Genomic DNA, 19,552 nt, shown 5'->3' on the forward strand with positions numbered 1-19,552 from the left:
TGTCAAATTTTGGAGTCTTGTAGTGGCAAGAAAACATCTTGGTCTTCATAGCTTTTTTGAGTTAGCAGTAGATATGCTGACATGCATTTGTCTTTCCTTATGTCCTCATGAGCCGACGGTAACAGTGTTAGGTGCAGGTGAGCGCCTTAATTTCTCTTGGCTATTTTCCATGGTTATAATTTTGAGTGCTGCCTTTGCATGCAAGTTGTTCACATCTGGTTTTGTTCTTGTCTCTGTTTTATTCTTGTGTCAAGTTTTTACACAGTTGTCTTTTTGAGTTTTCAGTTCAGTTTTTACTTTTTGCCATCTCAAAATGAATGATTGTCTTACTGTCTCTTGCGTATATATATATTATTTTTTTTCTTTTAAGAAGGGTATTTTGTCCATTTTTTGGCAAATAGAATAAAATTTCAGTTCAGGAGCCCTCTGTTGCTATTGACACACTCCTCTCCACAAAGCCACCTGGAGGAAAGAACCAAACCACCGTGATAGGGGAAGGCTGTTGGATGTCCAGAAGTGCTCCAAGAGATCCCTCACTATTATTACTGAGTAGTATTAGAATAAGCCTTTCTTCTTTTTGCTTTATGTTTTATAAACAATTTAGTTTTAACTCTCCTAATAATGTCAGTCTTAGAAACCTGATGAAGAAAGAGGATATTTTAAATTGTTTTTAGTATGTACACTGTTTTCAGATAGTTCCCAGTTTACTTGCACTATTACTTGATTGATTATTAGCCAGACATTTTTGCTTTGGAGAAAATGTCGTTTAGAAATATATCATTATTTATATTTGAGTATTTACTTTTTTGTTTGTTTTCTTTATTTTGATGACTATTATGGGAATTCCTTGGTACTTTTTAGTAATGCCTGTGACACTGAAAGTCACAAAAGTGAAAGACACGGGCAGAGAACCTGACTGTCTGTACAGAGTGGGATGCAGTACCTTATTTTTTTAGTCAGGCTGTAGCAGGTCTGATGTCAGTCACTTCAGAGACCTTTAGACCTCAGTGCTCATTTATTGCTAAAATGTACCAGCTCTGCTCCTGCATTATGAAGATCATCTGTCAACACTTTGAGATATTCTCCTTTGTTATTAAGCTTGTGATGCTCTACACTGTCAGGTTTTTTGCCAATTATAGTTAAGGTACAATGGTGTATTCACTGGATCAAAGTCTCACACTGGCGGTAGAGGAATGATTTGTAAGTCTTTATTCATCTGAATCGTACAATAGAATACCTGAGGAATGCAAATAATCCCTCTAAGGACTCAATAGAAAAGCTGTTAAAATGACAGTCTAAGACTATTATTATTCTGAATTGGTGTTTTAGCCAAAGTAATTATTTCTTATCTTGTTGTTCCACAATAGTTCTTAGTTTGTTAGTTAGGATGACCATATTTACCAAACAGAATTTGAATCCAAATTTTGACATTACCTTTATGCTGATTTCACTTTTCAAATTTGTGTGTTTCATTCTCTCGTTCACTTGGTACGTTATTTAATTAGTCCAGAGACCAATGTTAGATACTTTCTTTTAAAAATACAAATAAAAATGATGTGTGCACAGATGTTGAAGTACACTTATGAATAGCAGATCCATTTCTAGACACGTTTTCTGTAAAAGGTTCATGTTTTTAAGCGCTGAACTTTGATGTCCTGTCTGTTAGCCAAAATCAATTATTTAACTACAAATGCTGGGTTTAGAAGTGCTGTTAATGTCACATGTCACATTCAGAAACGCACCTTAATTGTGATTTTTTTTTTTAGTTCAGATGTTTCTGAAGGCAGTAGTGTTTCAGTATCAGTCCTGGATACCAGACTATATTTTCACTGGGTGACGGCAGGACAAAAAGATTAGTATAATGAGGATTGAAAACCACTGATGGGGTATTTACATAAGTAAATGATAGAAGACCAGCCTTATATAACAGACGTGTGAAAACTGTTGAGTGAACTTTTATATTCTTTGTCCCATCTAAAACCCTACTCAGTGGGCCATGCACTTAATCTCATAATAGCTCTGATCCCCTGCTATTTTCTTTGACAAATGTGTGTTGATGAACTTGTGGTTCAGTTCGTTTTTTCCTGAAGTGACATTTGCATTGGTTATTTAAAGGTTTGCAGGCCACAGTTTCAAAGCACTTTAGTATAATAGCAGTTAAAACCTTAGTCTAAATCTTGGAGATTAGCAGGAATAAGAAAAAGAACTCAGCAAGCATAAAATCCTGCGCTGTATGGTGGGTGCTTCAGGTCTGAAACATCTACAGCACCCAAAGTACTGTATTTTGTACTTCGATTCTTAGTGTACAGGAAGTATTCCCATGCCTCGTGTTTTCTTGCTGAGCATACAGACTTGTCATTCTTGCCATTCACACCTGTTCAGAAATAGTGCCCTATAAATAACTTTGAACTCCTTACAGGTAATTTATGAATGTCTCAAATTTAAAGTAAATATTACTTGCAGTCATGAATGTGATGCCTGTGTTTAAAGATTGTTTAAACATCAGCTATTGCTGCAAAAATTTTCTTGATTCTAATAGGATATTGAACATTGAAAAACTTAACACCTTACATCTGCAGCTCTAAATTTGTAGTCTCATTCAACTAAAAAAATGTATTAGCTGTACAGCAGACTATTACTGATGCTGCCAATTATTGAAGATGAAAAGAAATTGGAAACGTTATTCTTTATTTAAAAGAATAATAATAGTACAATATCTAGAAGCTTTGTCCTGGGGAGAGTAGAAAAGTGGGAGAAACAAGTAGAAATACAGCTCTGTATCCATTAGCTATGGTGTTCTCCAAGATCAATAGCCAAAAAAAGCAGGGTGCAGCTTGCTCTCTAGGAGTTTACAGAGTCTGGTGTTCTCTTCTGTCTGCTACTATCAGCTGCCCTAGCCACTGAGATGCTTAGCTTGGGGGGGGAGGAGGTCAGAGGGAAAATTGAAGACACTCCAGCTTTACTGCATTTGATAAATATCACTCTTGGAAATCTCAGAAAAATGTACATCCACAGATCTACAAAGTTTTATTCAGTTAACATTTTAGATAGCAAGTATTTAACCTCTACCAAAAACCTGGTTATGTCTCAAATTATGCCTGTTTCTGATAGATTAAATGCCAAACAGAAACCAAGAAACAGTGAAATGTTAATGGAGTACACCTGAAGCAATTGCTGCCTGTTAATGCCTTGACCTTGGAAAGCAATACACAAAAAGATGGCATCATAAATCCGTGCAATTCTTATGAATATGTATGTGCTACTTGATAATAATGAATGTGGTACAGCCATGCATGCACTACAAGATAATATTGTGCCCTTTGTTGTCTACAGGTTGATAAAAATTAAAGAGTGGGTGGACAAGCACGACCCGGGTGCTTTGGTCATTCCTTTTAGTGGGGCCTTGGAACTCAAGTTGCAAGATATGAGCGCTGAGGAGAAACAGAAGTATCTGGAAGAGAACATGACACAAAGGTTAATTAGCATTCATTTTCCCTACACTTTATTATCAACTATTTCCTTGCAGTAATTTAATTGCTTGCGCTGATAGAATAATAAATGACAGAGTAATTACCATTATAAAGAGAGAATCTTCTCCTTTCTTTACCATGAGACAGAGTGAAAAGATTTATTTTAAATTAAGTTTTTAACTGTCATCTGTCATCTCTGTACAGTGTTTTAATTATAACATAGGTATTAGTTATGTATATTTTTGAGAAGGAATGATCACCAAAACTGTTTCGTCATCCATGGGGAATAGGGACGGTGGAGAAAATTTTGCCATATTTTTTCTGAAGAACTATAATAAATTGTTTCAATATTGAATTTCAGTCAAACAGTTATGCTTTCATGACCTGGAGTCCTGAAAATCGCATGAAACCAGAAGTGCTGCCGGATAGTGATTTAAATTTACCCCATATTTCTGTAGTGTGCAGAATAAACAACGCAAAATGCTATCTTCATGATTCTGCAGTAAAAAAGTAGTTTTTCTGAAGAGAGTTCAAAGAAAAAAGCTACTGCGATTATTGCTGTGTTTAAAAGTAGACCCTGTGTCTTCAAAATATTTGTTGTCTTTCCATGTAAATTGATTACTTGGGGCATTTGGCTGTTTTATGTGTATATGTTGAATGAATTGGATTCTTTTTTTTTCCTCTCAGTGCTTTAGCAAAGATCATTAAGGCTGGATATGCAGCACTCCAACTAGAATACTTTTTCACTGCAGGCCCAGATGAAGTGCGTGCATGGACCATCAGGGTAAGATTCATACTTATTCATCAGCTATATCCAGTTCCACACTATTGAATTCAGATTGATATCACTGACTTTGAAGTTTGTCATGGTGGCAGTTAGCTAGTCATTACAGATGAGGTTTTTGTCCAGGATAACTTTAATTATTTGTGAGCTGCTGAACAGTGAAAGTGGAGGTGCATTGATTGAGGCAGGTAACAATTGATTCTGCCTATTACATAGTCTGAATTTCTTCATCCTGTAGAATCTGTCTACCCTCCTCCTGTGGTCAGAGATAAGACGTACCAGTATTGTGCTTGCTTAATCTGTGTGACTGGGTTTGTCTGCAGTGAAATTGATGTTGCTTTTCATTCTGTATTCACTAAGTTTGTTTGGGTTGCGGATGGTTCATTCCTCCTTTGCTTTGCTCGGATTACATTTTCAGCAATAAAAGCAATATAACATCATTATATTCCTCATGGATACACAGTTGGGTTCAAAAGCCTAAAATCAGTGTGCAGTAATTCAGGTCTTTTACTGACTTTAATATTTAGACCTAGTTTATTTTGGTAGTTTTATATGCTTATCCAGGAACTTAGGTAATGCCTAAAATTTATATCATGTATTTTAAATATTGATGTAGAGTGATTATAGCCATAGAGATTGACTAATTTATTCCCAGAGGACAGTAAGAGCTGAGCTGTAGTGGTTTGCCTTTGATTGTAAATTGTTATAAAATAAAGATTAGTACTGAAAAATATTTTGAAATGCACACAGTTACAAAATCTATCTTAAAAATGACACAAGTGTTAACTTTTGGAGGTGCAAATCTGTTCACTGAGCTTTTATTTTTTGCATCAGTGTATTTAGTGCTGTGCAGTGAATTTCAGTGCTGTATTTAATTTCATTCAATGGAATTAATTTGTTTTCATTAACATAATTTCCAGTAAATTTATATTTTTATTAATACTGCTACAGATGTTTATGTATATGTTTTAGCATGTTAAACTTATTTTCCTAAAAGCAGGTTTATTTTTTTAGCCTTTTAATCTCATCCTCTTTTATGTGACTGCTAGCTGAAGTCCCTGCAATAGCTACAGAATAATATAAAAGCAGAAGTTCTGTTGTTCTGATTCTTGCCATAGTTTTTAAAAGCACATTCTGAAACTCCACTGTATTCAGTAGGAGAAACGCTTGCTCTTTATTAGAAAATCTGAAAGCTGGTTTATCTTAAGACTGATTGTAAGTATCTTTGATTTAATGTGCAAAGATATTTAGTCAGGTAAGCATCAGTGAGTAGCCATATTAACCCAATACATCTTTTATTGTAAAAACTGTGCTTTACAGTGTCAGACTCCTTAGCACTTTAACATGCTTTATTAAGCAGCCTTTAGGTCACCATTATTTCTCAAATTTCTCTCCATGGTTGTATGTGCACAGAATGTATGTCCCTGTAATTTAAAGCGTGCAGTGATAATGCATTCTTCTCTATTGCAGAAACTTAAATTGTCTTATAATAGTTGCCAGTGATTTTTAATTTTTTGTGATCTGGTTGTTGAAATTTTGGTAGGAACAGTCATTTTGTTCTATATTAGTCTTACTAAAATTATTCTGAAATAAAAATAAGCTGACATGTAGAGCTTGAGATCCATAAATCATTTTTGATTACAAATGTGGTTTGCCAGTGAATGTTATCATTTAATTGAAATTATTTGGATGTAAGTAAAAGACTTGAGTAATTCAGAATTTTAAGTTATTTAAAAATCTTTATTTTCCTCACTTTCTGTGTGGAGAGGTAGGGATCGAAGTGAATACCACAGTAAAACACAATCATAGCTTCTAAAATCAATACTGCTGTTGATACCTATTAGGAAAAACAAAGCCGTCCTTCTTTAATACCAGTTGGTTCATCTGAGACAAAGGCACCTATCTGTATATCCCAATATAGAGAATGACCTAGCTGTATGCGTGACGTTTTTACTGATAGGAAACAAAGTTTCAGCAGATCCTGAAAGCCTATCAAAAAGGAGAAACCTCTTTCCTGCAATCAGTCTTCTTAAATGCAATTAATTTTCTTCGGGTCTTTCCGTTGACAGAAAGGGACGAAGGCTCCTCAGGCAGCAGGGAAGATTCACACAGATTTTGAAAAGGGATTCATTATGGCTGAAGTAATGAAATATGAAGATTTTAAAGAAGGGGGTTCAGAAGCTGCTGTCAAGGTGAGCTCCCCATCTTTTTCTTCTCCCTTCCTCCATATGTGCCATTTTTCCCTTTCAAGTCTATTTTTCACTGGGAAGAAGTTCTTGATGCGAAGTGAATTTTAGCAGCCCCTCTAGCAATAGGCCAAAATCTGTTTTCATCTTTTGCTTGAGAAAGAGTTCAGATGCTCCAGCTTACTGAATGGGAATGCAGCCATTCCAGTATTCAAGATATGACAATGTATGGACTAAATATCAACAGTAAGACCAAATGCCATGTTATTTTCTTTCTTCTGTTTACACGTTAGTATTCAGAATTTAATACGCTTTAAAATTAACTTGGTTTTGAAAAATCAATATTTTAACCTGAGAGAGCAGATTTTCAAATCACCTCTAAAAACAAAATGCAGAAAGAAACAGAAAATCTCTTTCTTCAGATAATGTGTCATCTTGTTTTGGGTTTGCAGTGAAAGTATTGTAAATGTCAGGTGCAAATGGTTAATACAATCTTATATTATAAAAAATATACCTTTCCCCTCCAGGGTTAGTGGATTGCACTCCTAGGCTCTGATAGGCATAATTAGAATCTTTAAATTTACCCTTTCAGTATTTAATTCACTTGCCCTTTGATGTCTTATTCAAAAATGCCATGCCTTGCATTGATTGTTCAGGGTGCCAGTAATAGTTGTATGTAGTCCACAAAAAGATATTACAGTAGATGAAGTTTCCTAACTACCATCTAGTGAATAGGCAGTGCAGATATTTAATGAAAAACTTTTTTCTTCAGCTCACGATTCTTTGTAGCGACACTTCTATTAAGAAGAATTTTGTCTGCTTTCTCAACACTAGAGGGCAGAGACTGATTGGGTGCCCAAAGTTGTGCCCTTACAGCTGACAAATTACATCTGATTTGAAGTTACTAAATATGAAATGAACTTGTACATGGCAAATAAATGCTGTAAGAAAAACTATTCTTCTCTGCATTGCTATCACATTATTTCCACTGTCTTTAAGCAGAGAAGGTTGCCTTTATTTCATGCACATTTGATTTCTCATTTAGCAGTTTTGATATCTTAAGAGTTGTATTTTATAGAATTGCAATTACAAAGCACATTAGTTTGATTTAATCAGTTGCAGTATTTGAAGGTTTCAACACACTATAATGTGTTAAAGAATGTAAAAGATCCAGCTTTATTGTTTGCTATTTGATAGCTTGAAAGGTATGCAAAACTATGATTTCAAATTCAGCTTATTCTCAGTGGTATCACTAAGGAAGATCATACTGAGCAGCGGGACTTTAATAGGTTTGTTTGAACCCCAGGAAGTGAGGAGAAAAAAATCCCAGTATAATTGGTTCATTGCAGCATGTGAACTGCCTTATGAAAAGGGAAGTAGAGTTGTAGTTGTAAAGTGAAACCACAGCTATAAATATATCTAATATTCTGCAGTCAGAGACCACTTTACATAACCAAGGTTCAAATTCTGCCAGCGACAGTTTTTGATGCTCAAATCCGAGTGTTTGAGAAGCTGTATCAGTTAATACCTATTAAAATAATCTGCATTTTGCATGCATATTTTGTTGCTTTTCACAATGTGAGATTCTAAACATCAAGCTTCCGTGTTCAAATTATATTTAATGATTAATATTTTATTGTTTTGAAGTATCTGCAAAGGAAGCACATTTGCATTTGTTACTCAGTTTTTAGATCAATGTTAGAAAAAAACCCTTGCTCTTAGAAAAATGTGTTATATCGCGCTAGTTTTCTCTAATTTGCATTTAATACAATGTTTCATGCCATACACAATACTAATTACTTCTATATTGCTGGTAAATTTCAAAATTAAATTTGGGAGCTTTCAGGAGTCAACCGAAATAACAGTGGTAATGGCAGTGGCTTGCTTTGTATGTTATCAAGTTGATCGATTTTTAAGTTTGATTTTGTGTGTGTTTAACACCAGTACAGCATAACTAATTTAATGCCAGTGCTGTGAACTATACACTGAATAGCTCTGTGTGGGCTTTGTAGTCTACAGGGATATCACATTATTAGCAATCATATCTGCTTAGGCAAAGCTGGCTTCTACAGATGGCTGCTTTCAAGTGCAAATGAACTGGTTAGACGTGTCTTGTTTAATACATACTCAAGATTCACAAATGGGTATTGATTTTTTCAACCAGTGTTTCTGATAGCAATGGAAATGGATTAAATGGTCTCTAGAGAATTTAAAGGAACCCTGTCACTTTTAATTAACTGTAAACTGGTAACAGAAATACATAAACTTGCGTTGGTGTGTCAAAATGTATTTAATTAAAGAAGTCCGTGCCACTTTGACCGCGTGCCATAGTGTGCTAAAAAAATGCACATTGTTACTTTGTGGAGTTCAGTTTTTTTCTACAAATATTTCCAAGTAGTAAGTGTGTTCGACTGTAAAATGTCTCTGTACCTGTGCCTGCAGCTTACGCTTGCCGATGATTTTTACAGCACCGTTTTATTAGTGTTTATGCCATCAATTAGTCTAATTACTCTTGACTTTGAGCATTATTAGGATCTTCAAAGGAAAGAACTAGTAAGTCTACTTGGAAGTAAAGCTTTCATAGTCTGAACAGATTTTGGGGGGAGGGAATATAAAACCACTTTCAATGTACTATTTATTATTCACCAATAGTGTCATATCAGATAAGATCAATTACTATTGCACTGCGTGTTTATTGTCAAGGCTGTTTTATCTACAGTTTTCTGTAGGCTGGCATCACTGGTGACGACATTTAAATAAGGAATGACAGCAACAAGGTTATTGAGCCTCTAAATTTCTAGACAGCAATATGGAGAAATACGTTGCTTTACAGAGCAGGATTTGTGAAAGAAAGGTGTCTAAGTTAACTATGTACCATTAATCTGATCTGTTCTACTGCAACTAAGGTCATTAGTTAACAGCTTTCCTGTAATGGGATCTTAGCATGCCACCACTGTGATAGTGTCATTGAGAATAATGGCACAGTGAGGTCTTGCATGGAAGCACTTTCTCCTGCAAGAGCAAACTTCAAAACAGGAATCATTATTGAACTAAAGCAGAAGCTCTCAACTTTTCCATATTGTGGATCACTTTTCAAGATAAACGCTTCTGCAGACCACCTCCCACCCAGTCTGTCAGTCCTAACGCTGCAGCTTCTCTGTAGCCTCTGTAAATACTAGGTTTAATTACAATGAGATAGAGACAGAAAAATATAACAATAAATTCTAATGCAGAGAGTAGTGATTTTTAATGGATTCCTTGCCTATTTTCTGCCCTCAAATACAGCATTTTTGTAACAAATTTCCTTCTCATGTCTTAGGTCTATATGCCTTCTCCTGTATCCTGGTTTCGCAGCTTATCTGCTCTTATATCTGTTCTTCTGAAGCGAATTTCTTCTAAAGGAAATCTCTGACAGAAAAACTGAGCCTGTATTTTGTGCTCCTGTCTTTCATTAGCTGGGCACAAGCAGACAAGAGCCCCACTTGAAGCACAAGACATGTATGGCTGTGACTCTTGCATAGTGTTCCCATCTTTCACTTTGACAGCGCTCACTTGTCCAGCCTCTCAGAAGTGGTTCATAGCCAGTTTGACAGCCATGTAGCCATGATGCAGACTGCTGCCAATCGCCCTTTCCAGCAAGACTGTCTTAGATTCCTGCTGCCAGTGTTTGCCATCTGCAGTTTTTTTAGATGAAGATAAAGCCTGAAAGCTTGGGGATAAGGGGGGGGGGGAAGAAAAGAGTTTTTAGTGTCCTTTATCTTAAGACTTGCCAGGGTTTACAGATTTACCACTATATATTGCAGATGGTATTTAAGCATCACTGATTAAGCGGGGGTTAAATTATTTTGTATCTATTTTATATGTATATAGAAGCAAATTATGTCAAACCGAGAAGTATTGTGGCTGTCAAAATCTGAAACTGAAGTAGTACCTGTTCTGTGCCAAAATATATTTAAATAATTACGATTTGAAAATGCTATAAAATACCTAATGAAATAACCCATTTTCCTTTTGTCTGTTCTATGTACAGGCTGCTGGAAAATACAGACAACAAGGCAGAAATTACATAGTGGAGGATGGAGATATTATCTTCTTTAAATTTAATACACCTCAACAACCCAAGAAGAAATGAAAATCAGATGTTGTTCATTGCTCAGAAACAAACTGTGTTGCTTCAAAAAGCACATAAATTTTTATTTAGGATGGAATATCTGGAAAGAAAAAGATATGGTTTCTACCTAGGGAACCTCCCCTCCCCCCCCCCCCCCAGTGAAATTATCCTTGTTTGTTTTGAATTAAAATATGGCACCTCCAGCGAACATGCAAGTTCACTAAATGTGAACAGCTTTGCATTTCAAACGATTAAGACCCTACTCCAAATTGTAGAAGCTTTTCAGGAACCATATTACTCTCATGATACTTCATTAATCTCCATCATGTATGCCAAGCCTGACACGTTTGACAGTGAGGACAATGTGGCTTGCTCCTTTTTGAATCTACAGATAATGCATGTTTTACAGTACTCCAGATGTCTACACTCAATAAAACATTTGACAAAACCAGCCTTGGTGTGTTTGGGGATGTCTGTATTGACTGACTGTGGTGTGCTGAATGCGATACGGCACCTGGTGGATGCTGATTACAGAATTTTAAGACGTGTATGATACAGTAACTGGCAGCGTGGGGCAGCTGCAATTGTGTCTCAAAAGTGAGTCTTTCATGGGAATCGGAAGATTAGGATGCCAGTGATTTGTCTCAAAAAAGTTAATGAATTTGTAGATGGACATTCACTGAAAGATGGTAGCAACGATAATAAGAATGATGCAGCGTAAATGATTTTCACTGGAGAGAGGAAATATATGTAGAAGAAGCATTTTATCCTTGAGACTGAAGCTTTTTTGTTCAAATCATTTTGAAAAAGTATTTAACTCTTGCCTTGAAATTATTAAATTGTAGAGGCCGGAGCAGAAGTGCCTGATGTTGTGTGTTGTCCTCTCAGGTCTGGTTTTCAGGCCAGCACGGGGTGATACAGTGTTGTGAAGGAAGAGGTCACGCTGGCCTGGATAGGTAAGTTCTTCAGCTGAAATAAGGTTGCAGCTGTAAGTACTTCTTTACCCTTGTAACCATGAGGGAGAGCTAGTCTCTTTGTGCAACACAGAAAAATGAGTTGTTGGCAAAAGGAAAACCAAGCTTGTACTTTCAAGGCCAGGTATTGAATTGCCCTTGCTTGTAGGATGTTTAAAGTATTTAAAGCAGCCTGGCTTTTTCTGAAGTGCCTCTGGTTTCAGCTACAGAGTAAGTGGGATCAGGGCTGGGAGAGATGCTGATGTTACCTGTGGCTCATTGGTGATGCCAGACCTCTCACGTTGCTGTGATAAATTTGCTTGCTACAAACTTTGTAAATGACAACTTATTGGTGGCTGACCTTCCCTCTGCACTTAAGATACTGAGAGCGCTGGCAATCTCCTCCTCCGAGGCTTCCCTGGAGATGCTGCCTTTGAGCTTCGTTGCTCATTTCTGAAAGAGTAAGACATGGGTCAGCCAGAGCCACAAGGCTCATTGTTGAAAAGTTGGCATCCTGCCTTTAATTGCACTGAGGAGAAAGAGGGAGGGCAGATGACTTCAACGCGCAGTTGTTGATTTTGTTTTAAAGTGGCAGGAAGGGGGGGGAGAATACTGCAAAGCAGGCAAGCTAGGGCTTCAGATGGTTTGGAACCCTTGGAATTCTCTTTTATACCGTCTCCCTGGTGCGGATAGTATTTGTTCTTGGTGTTAATTTGATGTTACATAATTGAGAAAAGATTAGGACCACCAAATCTTGTGTTAAAAGTCAAATCCAAAAGAAAACGGAGGCTACCTGTTTCTCTTGGAAGTCAGCAAGGTGCTAGTAACAGAGAAGGGCTCATGCTGGGTTTCAGATGCAATGAAAGGTGAGCGAGAAGTGGAGTATATGTGTTGGTGAAAGAGAAGTAACCACTTCACTGCGTTAATACCTGCTGAAACGTTTTCCCTTCTCCTGTCTGAAACTCATCCTGGTTTCCAAAATTCCCATGCTCCCTAATTATCGCATGTCAGTGAACATGTTGTTGGAAAGGACAGCACAATTAATAGATCACTTCTTATTTTTGCATCTTTTAGTTATGTTTAATAAGCTGTGTAGATTTGAATGTGTGTGCTGTAGGATACCTCCCTGTCCTAAAAATAAAAACGATTAAAAATTGAACTGTTTTTCATGATAGACTGGGCTTTCTGAAGTAATCACAATATTCTGCAGTAGAAAACAAACCTAAAATATTTGCCACAGCTTTAAAATATGTATTATGGTTTATGTTTCAGCTTACTGATCTGCCTGTATAGTTTTCTTAGCTGTTTTAGCTAATGTTCTTTTCACTGCTGAAGCTAATCAGTTATTGCAGAATAAACCCAAATTTTATTAAAAGAAAGAAGAATCTGATAAACTCGGTCACTCCTATCACTGGTTACTTGTGGCAGCTGCCACATTAAGTATTTGCAGCTTGTGTTTCCCCCCACTGGGTCTATGTATTTAAGACATGCACCTCCTGAAAACTTGTATTTCAAATAGAATTGTCATTTGACTTAAGCCAAGCACATGTTATTGATGCACTTCAACCTGCACAGGTGACTCCAGCTGCAATATATGCATCCTACTCACATTTACTATTTAAGAAAAAGTGAATTCTGCCTGCATGCTCTTCACTCTCCATGACCAGTACTCGCTGGGGATGATGGTAGTGAGTAGAAGGAGACATTGTGTTTCTCCAGCTGGAGATGGGTGAGAAAACGCTGTAGGCCCCGCTCTTCCAAAACATGGAAAGTGGGGAATTTTGCATGGGAGGACAAGTACTAACTCTCTTAACTCGTATTCCAGAGTGCCTAATAACCATGGTGGTGATGGCATATTTCTGCGATTCAACAAATGCTAGTGCAACAGGGAAATCCCTGCTACCTGCCTCCAGCTGACCAAAACAGCATGCCTGAAGGTGATGTGGAGATGTCAGTGAAAGCAGCTGTGACTGCAGCAGCATGTGGGGTGACTCTGTAGGAATAGATCTGGAGAGCAAAGCAGTTCCTACATCAGGTGTCGGAGAGGCTACCTTGGGCTGGTTGCAGGCTGGTCCCATGAGGAGTTAGAGGGCAGTTTTCACTTCAGTCTCCAAAGAGAACCAGTTTGCTGTAAGCTTCCCAAGGGACAACTGGTTTGCCTGTTCCTCCAGAGCAAAGCAGTGAGTGTGTGTATATAGGTGTGATCAGGAGATACACTTTTAAAGTATGTTCCTGGTCAAATAAAAACAGTGCTGTAGACAAGTAAGGGGTTACTGCTGTCTTTCATTGGCAACATCACTAAGTGATGTGCTTGGGCACCCCAATAAGGGATATTTCAGACCACTTAGAAGCACAAAGAACAACAGAGATTTAGCTTGTAAATAGCGTGTACCCGTGCATGCCTCTCATGTAGGATAGTTTTCTGTCCTAGTCAGTGTTTCCCAGAACAGCACAAGGGGAGCAGGCTTGTGCTTTCTGTGTGGATAATATATCAGATAAAACATCATACTGTTTCCATAGTACGTTATGTAAAGTAAAACAGGAAGTGGTTGGTGATGAACTGAAAATAGGCACCTAACTGCCTGAGACTCAGGTGTGTTGGCTGTTTGAAAACTGAAGTAAATGTTTCAGTGTAGGGTAAGAGCCACCATCTCCCGGCTGCTCTTTGACTAACTTTGGGGTCAGAATATTCCACAGAGGAACTGAAGGATTCCCATGGCTTCATAAATTCAGTGCTCAGGCTAGTGTGGGTGACAGGCTAAACCGAATGTTTATTTTGCATGGTTTCAGTTTTGCGCTTCCTGCTACAAGATGATGTGGATGCCTAAGGCTGGCAAGCATTCAAAATGCTTGGACAGAGCTCTGGGGGAAGAAAAATAGGTTGACTGGGGAAAAACCCCTAAACTGTTAAAATGAAGGTATTGCCTCTGCACTTGGAGTGTCCTTAAGTCACAAATTGTGGATGCTGGGAGAAAAACTGGTATGTATGCCTTGTCCCTGCCAGGCATCTGTTGGCCACTGTCAAAAACCCAGGAAGTCCAGGATGGACTGCAGGGGTCTGTGGTCTGACCCAATATTGCCATTATTGTCTCCTCTCCAAAGCAACTTTTCTTTAAAGTCTATCCGCAAACACCAGTAAGGAGCATGATCTCTTTGATGTCCTTCCCAGGTCTGCATTTTGATTAGAATCATTAAAAAAAGAAATACTAACTTCATGGGGTTTGCCCCTTCATTGACTGTGTCCAGCCCTGTAGAGGTGCTAGCATTATTGTAGTTGTTTTAAATTATTTATTCCCTGAAGGATCCTTTCTTACCTGCTGAAGTTTTCCACCTACTTCTTCCTTTTGTCACCGAAGTTCACCCTGTTCTCTTTCCAGACTGCAGGGCTTGGTTGGTCAAGAAGTCTATGCCAGAGCGCCTGCTTTGGAAACACGCGTCATAAGCTGTATTTCCCTTCCTCCTCTCCCACAGAACAGCTTCCAGCTGGAGTGCCTGCTCTGTAGCCGGGGTAGCTTTGCTGAGCACCTCCCAGCGCTTTACTGATGCTGGTTATAGTTGCCAGCAGTGCCTTCCATGGGCTGCGGCCCTTGCTTGGGCTTCTGGCTGGGCAGCAGCCCCAGCCCCAGGCAGTCAGCCCAGAGGCAGTGTGCTCTGCTTGCTTGATGCCCTTTTTGATGGCCTTGTGGCTGCCAGGCTCGTCCAAACTGTTCTTGCAGAGCATTGTCGGGCCTCTGCTGTGGCGGCTGGCAATGATGCCGTGTGCTCTGTTCCATTGGGTGGCTTGAATGCTGCGTGTTTCCTCTACCAGGTGCAGGGTAGGACCGTAACGTTGCGTTCTGAAAGAGCGATGTGTGTGGCAAGGCTTTCGGTTTCAAAAATCCTAGTTAAATTTTAACATTTCTCTCCACTCAGCTCACAGAGGATGAAAGCATGGGGCAGGGAGAGGGGAGGCTCACTAGGAGTCAGTAATCGTTTAAAACTAATACCCACTTGTTTTAATTTTTACTCTCCCATACTAATTCCATGTGTTTGCTCGTGCCAATCCACCATTTCGCTTCAATTAAACCAGGAAAACCACTGCAGGCTTTGAAAAAAACTTAAAAAAATAATAATAAAGTAGTGGTATTCATCCCAGTATCCCAGCGGATTGAAACAGTGGTGTGCTGGCTGGGCTTTGACAGTTTTACAGTAAATGCTGCATTGCAAGGCTCTCTTTGAAGCAGTTATTTCTTGGCTTCTACCTGCAGGTAGTGCCCCTTCCCGATCCATGGCAATAGAGACATATGGCAGCGTGTTGCATATTGTGAAATAAGTTACATGTGTGTGCTTGCTGTCATAAACTGATGATGTGGTAGGTGACTGCTCATCAGAGCTCATTATGGCTCTGTGCAGTTACGAACGCCTGTAGCGCTTTATTCCCTACGTGCAAAATGTGTGTGCTCAGTATGGAAATATTTCATAAACCCTGCAGAAAGTAAGATCTGGGGCGGTTGCAAGAGCGCACGTGATGTGTAAGTGAACAAAATACATTCACCCGAGTCTCAGAAAGTGAGTGGGCTGGCAGACCCAGCTGGGCTGAACAGGAACGCGGGTGGTGGGGAAGGCCTCTTCTATATGACAACGGTATTGAAGAGGTGAAGGTTATATACGAGGGTATGTCCAAACACAGAAAATCATAGAATGGTTCAGACTGGAAAAGACCTGAAAGCTCATCCAGTTCCAACCCCCTGCCATGGGCAGGGACACCTTCCACGAGACCAGATTGCTCAAAGGCTCATCCAGCCTGGCCTTGAACACTGCCAGGAGTGGGGCAGCCACAGCTTCTCCTGGCAACCTGTGCCAGTGCCTCATCACCCTTCACAGTAAAGGACTTCTTCCTTATATTCAACTTAAATCTCCCCTGTTAGAGTTTGAAGCCATTACCCCTTGTCCTGTCACTACAGTCCCTGATGAAGCAGACTTAAATAATAAATAGCACTCCAAGGGCTGTTCCAGTGAGGGCAGGGGTGGAAGAAGTACAGCTCTGTGCCGGTGATGTTTTTACTCCCAGTGACCCAGACCCTTCAGCTCAAGCACAGCGGGCTGTGGAGTGAGCTCCCTGCACTGCCTGCGGATCCCCCACTGCCATAGCCTTGGGCAGGGATCCCCCACCTCGCCTATGGCAGGACCTCCGGGTCTGAAGTTAGGGCTAATTTAAGCTTGGCCTTGAAAGCCCAGAGTTAAATCCCTGCACTGCTTGAACCTCTTATCCCGGCTTCACTTGCTTTATTTTGGTGAGCCTAACGATCACAGCAGCATGCAAGGAGGAGGAGAGGTTTGTGAGGAGCATTTGGGAAACACTTTTGTGAGGACCTTCACCAGCTCACAGCCATGGGTACACAGAGGAGCTGCCTGCACCCAGAGTGCTGTCTGAGGTAAGCATGTGTGGCTCCGGTTTTGGTACCTTCTCCTCATAACAGAGTTAGATTGAGCAAGGGGTTCATAAAGTTGAATTTATGGTAAACATGTCATAAGGTACAGGTTAGCAAAGTCCTTGCTCGGTACGGAGGAAGGCTGTTGCCCACATGAAAAGGTTCCCAGGAACAAGCCAGAACAGCAGTACAGGCTCTGAGGGAGGATGCCACAGATACGTGTGGGAACCATATCCAGCCACTGCAGTCTGCCCGAAGCACAGATGGGATGGAGGTGATACACAGGTGCCCTGGCCTAGGATGGGACCCACTCCCCTCTCTCATCCTCAGCTAGGAAAACTCAACCTGTGCCACGCAAGGGCAGAACTGCCTGTTAACGGAGCTGCTGAAGGGCCACCTTGCCAGGTTTGTCAGCCAAAGATGCATCATTTGCTCTCCTTTGGGAATTGTACGCAAAACCTTTTAGTTACCAAAGAGTTAAACTTCCCCGAAATCTGAATTGTGTGCAAAGTATCCAAATTTGGTTATAAATCCTGTTTAAGTTTCAAAGCACAGCGTTATTGGAGGTAGCAACAGTAACATCAAACAGGCTTGATAAAATCAACAAATTACTAAGTATAATTGTTTGCGCTGAGGTGTGTGCAAGGAGATAAATAGCTCATAAATTAAACACCAGTGCCTGAGGGTGAGTCATTCATGGGTTCAGAGCTGTCCTGACACTTGCAAGCAAAAAGTAATTTTCTCTTAGTTCAGTAATTATGCAATTCAAGATAGAAGATCAGCAGTCAATGCTAGGTGTGCTCCCAAAGGTGGAAGGATACTTCAGCTATTGGAGTTTCCCATACACTGATGGACGAGAAAAGTCTGTCCCTCGTCCCTGGAGCGGGGAATATTCTGACTGAGGTACGGTTCTTCAATAAGGTAATGAAGAATGAAGGGATTAAAAATAGATTAAGGATCAGTTTTTGCTGATACGAATTGGCAGCACTCTTTTGGCTTCAGCAGAGCATTACTGGTTTACACCAGCAGCAAAGCTGGCTCAAATTATCAAAGAAAATCAGCAAACCCCCTGTGATAACTGCTGTTAGTCATCCAGGCCAGTGCCTGTTTCTGAGAGGCACCTGGCACCTCGCTGGCTTCGCTGCAGCTTGTGTGCTCTCACGCGGGGTCATTAGAGCCCCTTCCTGACTTATTCATAAGACCCTGTGAAGATCTTGGTGTAATCAGGGTTTTCCTAAGGACAGGGAATAGTAATGTAATCTGTTATTGTAACAACATCATCTTGATCTGCTTTTATTTACTAATGTTTTGCCAGCCATTAAATGTTTTTCTGCCAAATTCAGACAGAGATCACACTGAGAAATCGTATTCTTTTTGGAAATGCAGTGTAAACCTCACAGCTGCACGATAATAGTCACTGCTGGTATAAACTCCCAGCCTGCAGGAGACAACTTGATGTGTAACCTACAACCCTCCTGACCCCTTGCATCTCAAACAGACTTCTCATGCCCAAGTGGTGCCCCAGCTGCATGTTGCTGCACAGGGATGTCTTATACAGACTGCAGGAAGGACTTTTCCCTGGAGGAGCAGTGCCCGTGTCTCCATTCCTGCCAACCACATCTTCCATCCCTCCTCCTGCGGGTTGGAAACACAGAGGGGGTGAGGCAGAGCCATGAGGACACTTCCTACATGGAAAGGTGCTGGTAGTCTGAACAAAGCATAAATAGGGTTTTAAGTCCCTACCAAGGGATGGATGCTATTTAAGTCTGACTGTTGAGGTATTTGTGTTTTTCATAATCAACAGTGCGATTCTGCCCTTAATGATTGTGGAGCTTTTCACAGAGCAGACTTCGACTGTCAGCTCTTCCCTGGGACAGCTTCCCTCACTCATCAAAAGGGCTAACAGTTTTCATCCAAAAATATGTAGGAGAGATGGAAACGTAACTGGTGTAACACTGCATGTATGATGCGTGACATACGTCCTCTCCAGTAAGTGCCGCCGCCTCCTCGTGACATCTCCATCCCTTCTCGCAAAGCCTGGATTTTGCCCGAGTTTCTTGCAGTTCCTGCCAGCCCAGTGGTACAGTCACCTGGTGCTCAGGCACTTGTCACCAGGTAAGGATGCTTCTCTATGCAGGCTGCCTGTCAAGTGCTGTGTTGCAGGGAGCCCTTTGCCTTGGGTAGGTTTGTGACTAAACCCAGAGTGTTGGTTTGAGACGTGCTGAGGTCAGCCCTGGCTTCACTGGCAGATGCCATTCTGGAAATGGAAGAGAAATGCTTAATTTATATTTACTATTTAGGAAAAAAGCTGTAAGTGTGCTCTTTTATTCCAAAATAAAAATGCGTTAATGACGGGAGTGTTTAGCCCATTGGAGATGTCATTGTTTTCAATTACGTGCCATTCTGATGGGAGAGCACAGATTCTTAGGCTGAATGGAGATTTGTGCTGCAGCTATTTGTGCCTTTTAAAACATTTTCTTTACTACTTTAAGAGAAAACTGTAAAATGGCAATAATGACATATTATTACAAGTAAATTACACTGTAAAATAGCATTAATATTGCAGTTGAAACCTAGAATTTGAAATAAGATGGAAATATTCATTTGCACACAGCTTTTGTTCTTATCAAAAGCGAT

At 39.8% G+C, this 19,552-nt stretch overlaps 1 protein-coding gene across 2 annotated transcripts in view; it reads left to right on the forward strand.

Annotated features, from left to right (window-relative positions):
- The window catches only part of OLA1 (Obg like ATPase 1), a 102,527-nt gene extending 91,525 nt beyond the window's left edge, over positions 1-11,002 (forward strand). For both annotated transcript variants that reach the window (XM_062615875.1, XM_062615876.1), the window contains 4 exons: positions 3,334-3,474; positions 4,158-4,254; positions 6,324-6,446; positions 10,471-11,002. In XM_062615875.1, coding sequence (XP_062471859.1) covers positions 3,334-3,474; positions 4,158-4,254; positions 6,324-6,446; positions 10,471-10,572 — 463 coding nt within the window. In that variant the 3' untranslated portion in view covers positions 10,573-11,002. The remainder of the gene's footprint in view (positions 1-3,333; positions 3,475-4,157; positions 4,255-6,323; positions 6,447-10,470) is intronic.
- The last annotated feature ends 8,550 nt before the right edge of the window (positions 11,003-19,552 follow it).

The sequence above is a fragment of the Pezoporus occidentalis genome, unplaced genomic scaffold, assembly GCF_034315485.1.
Source record: "Pezoporus occidentalis ecotype Australia unplaced genomic scaffold, CSIRO_AGI_Poc_V1 ctg184, whole genome shotgun sequence".
Lineage (NCBI taxonomy): Eukaryota > Metazoa > Chordata > Aves > Psittaciformes > Psittacidae > Pezoporus > Pezoporus occidentalis.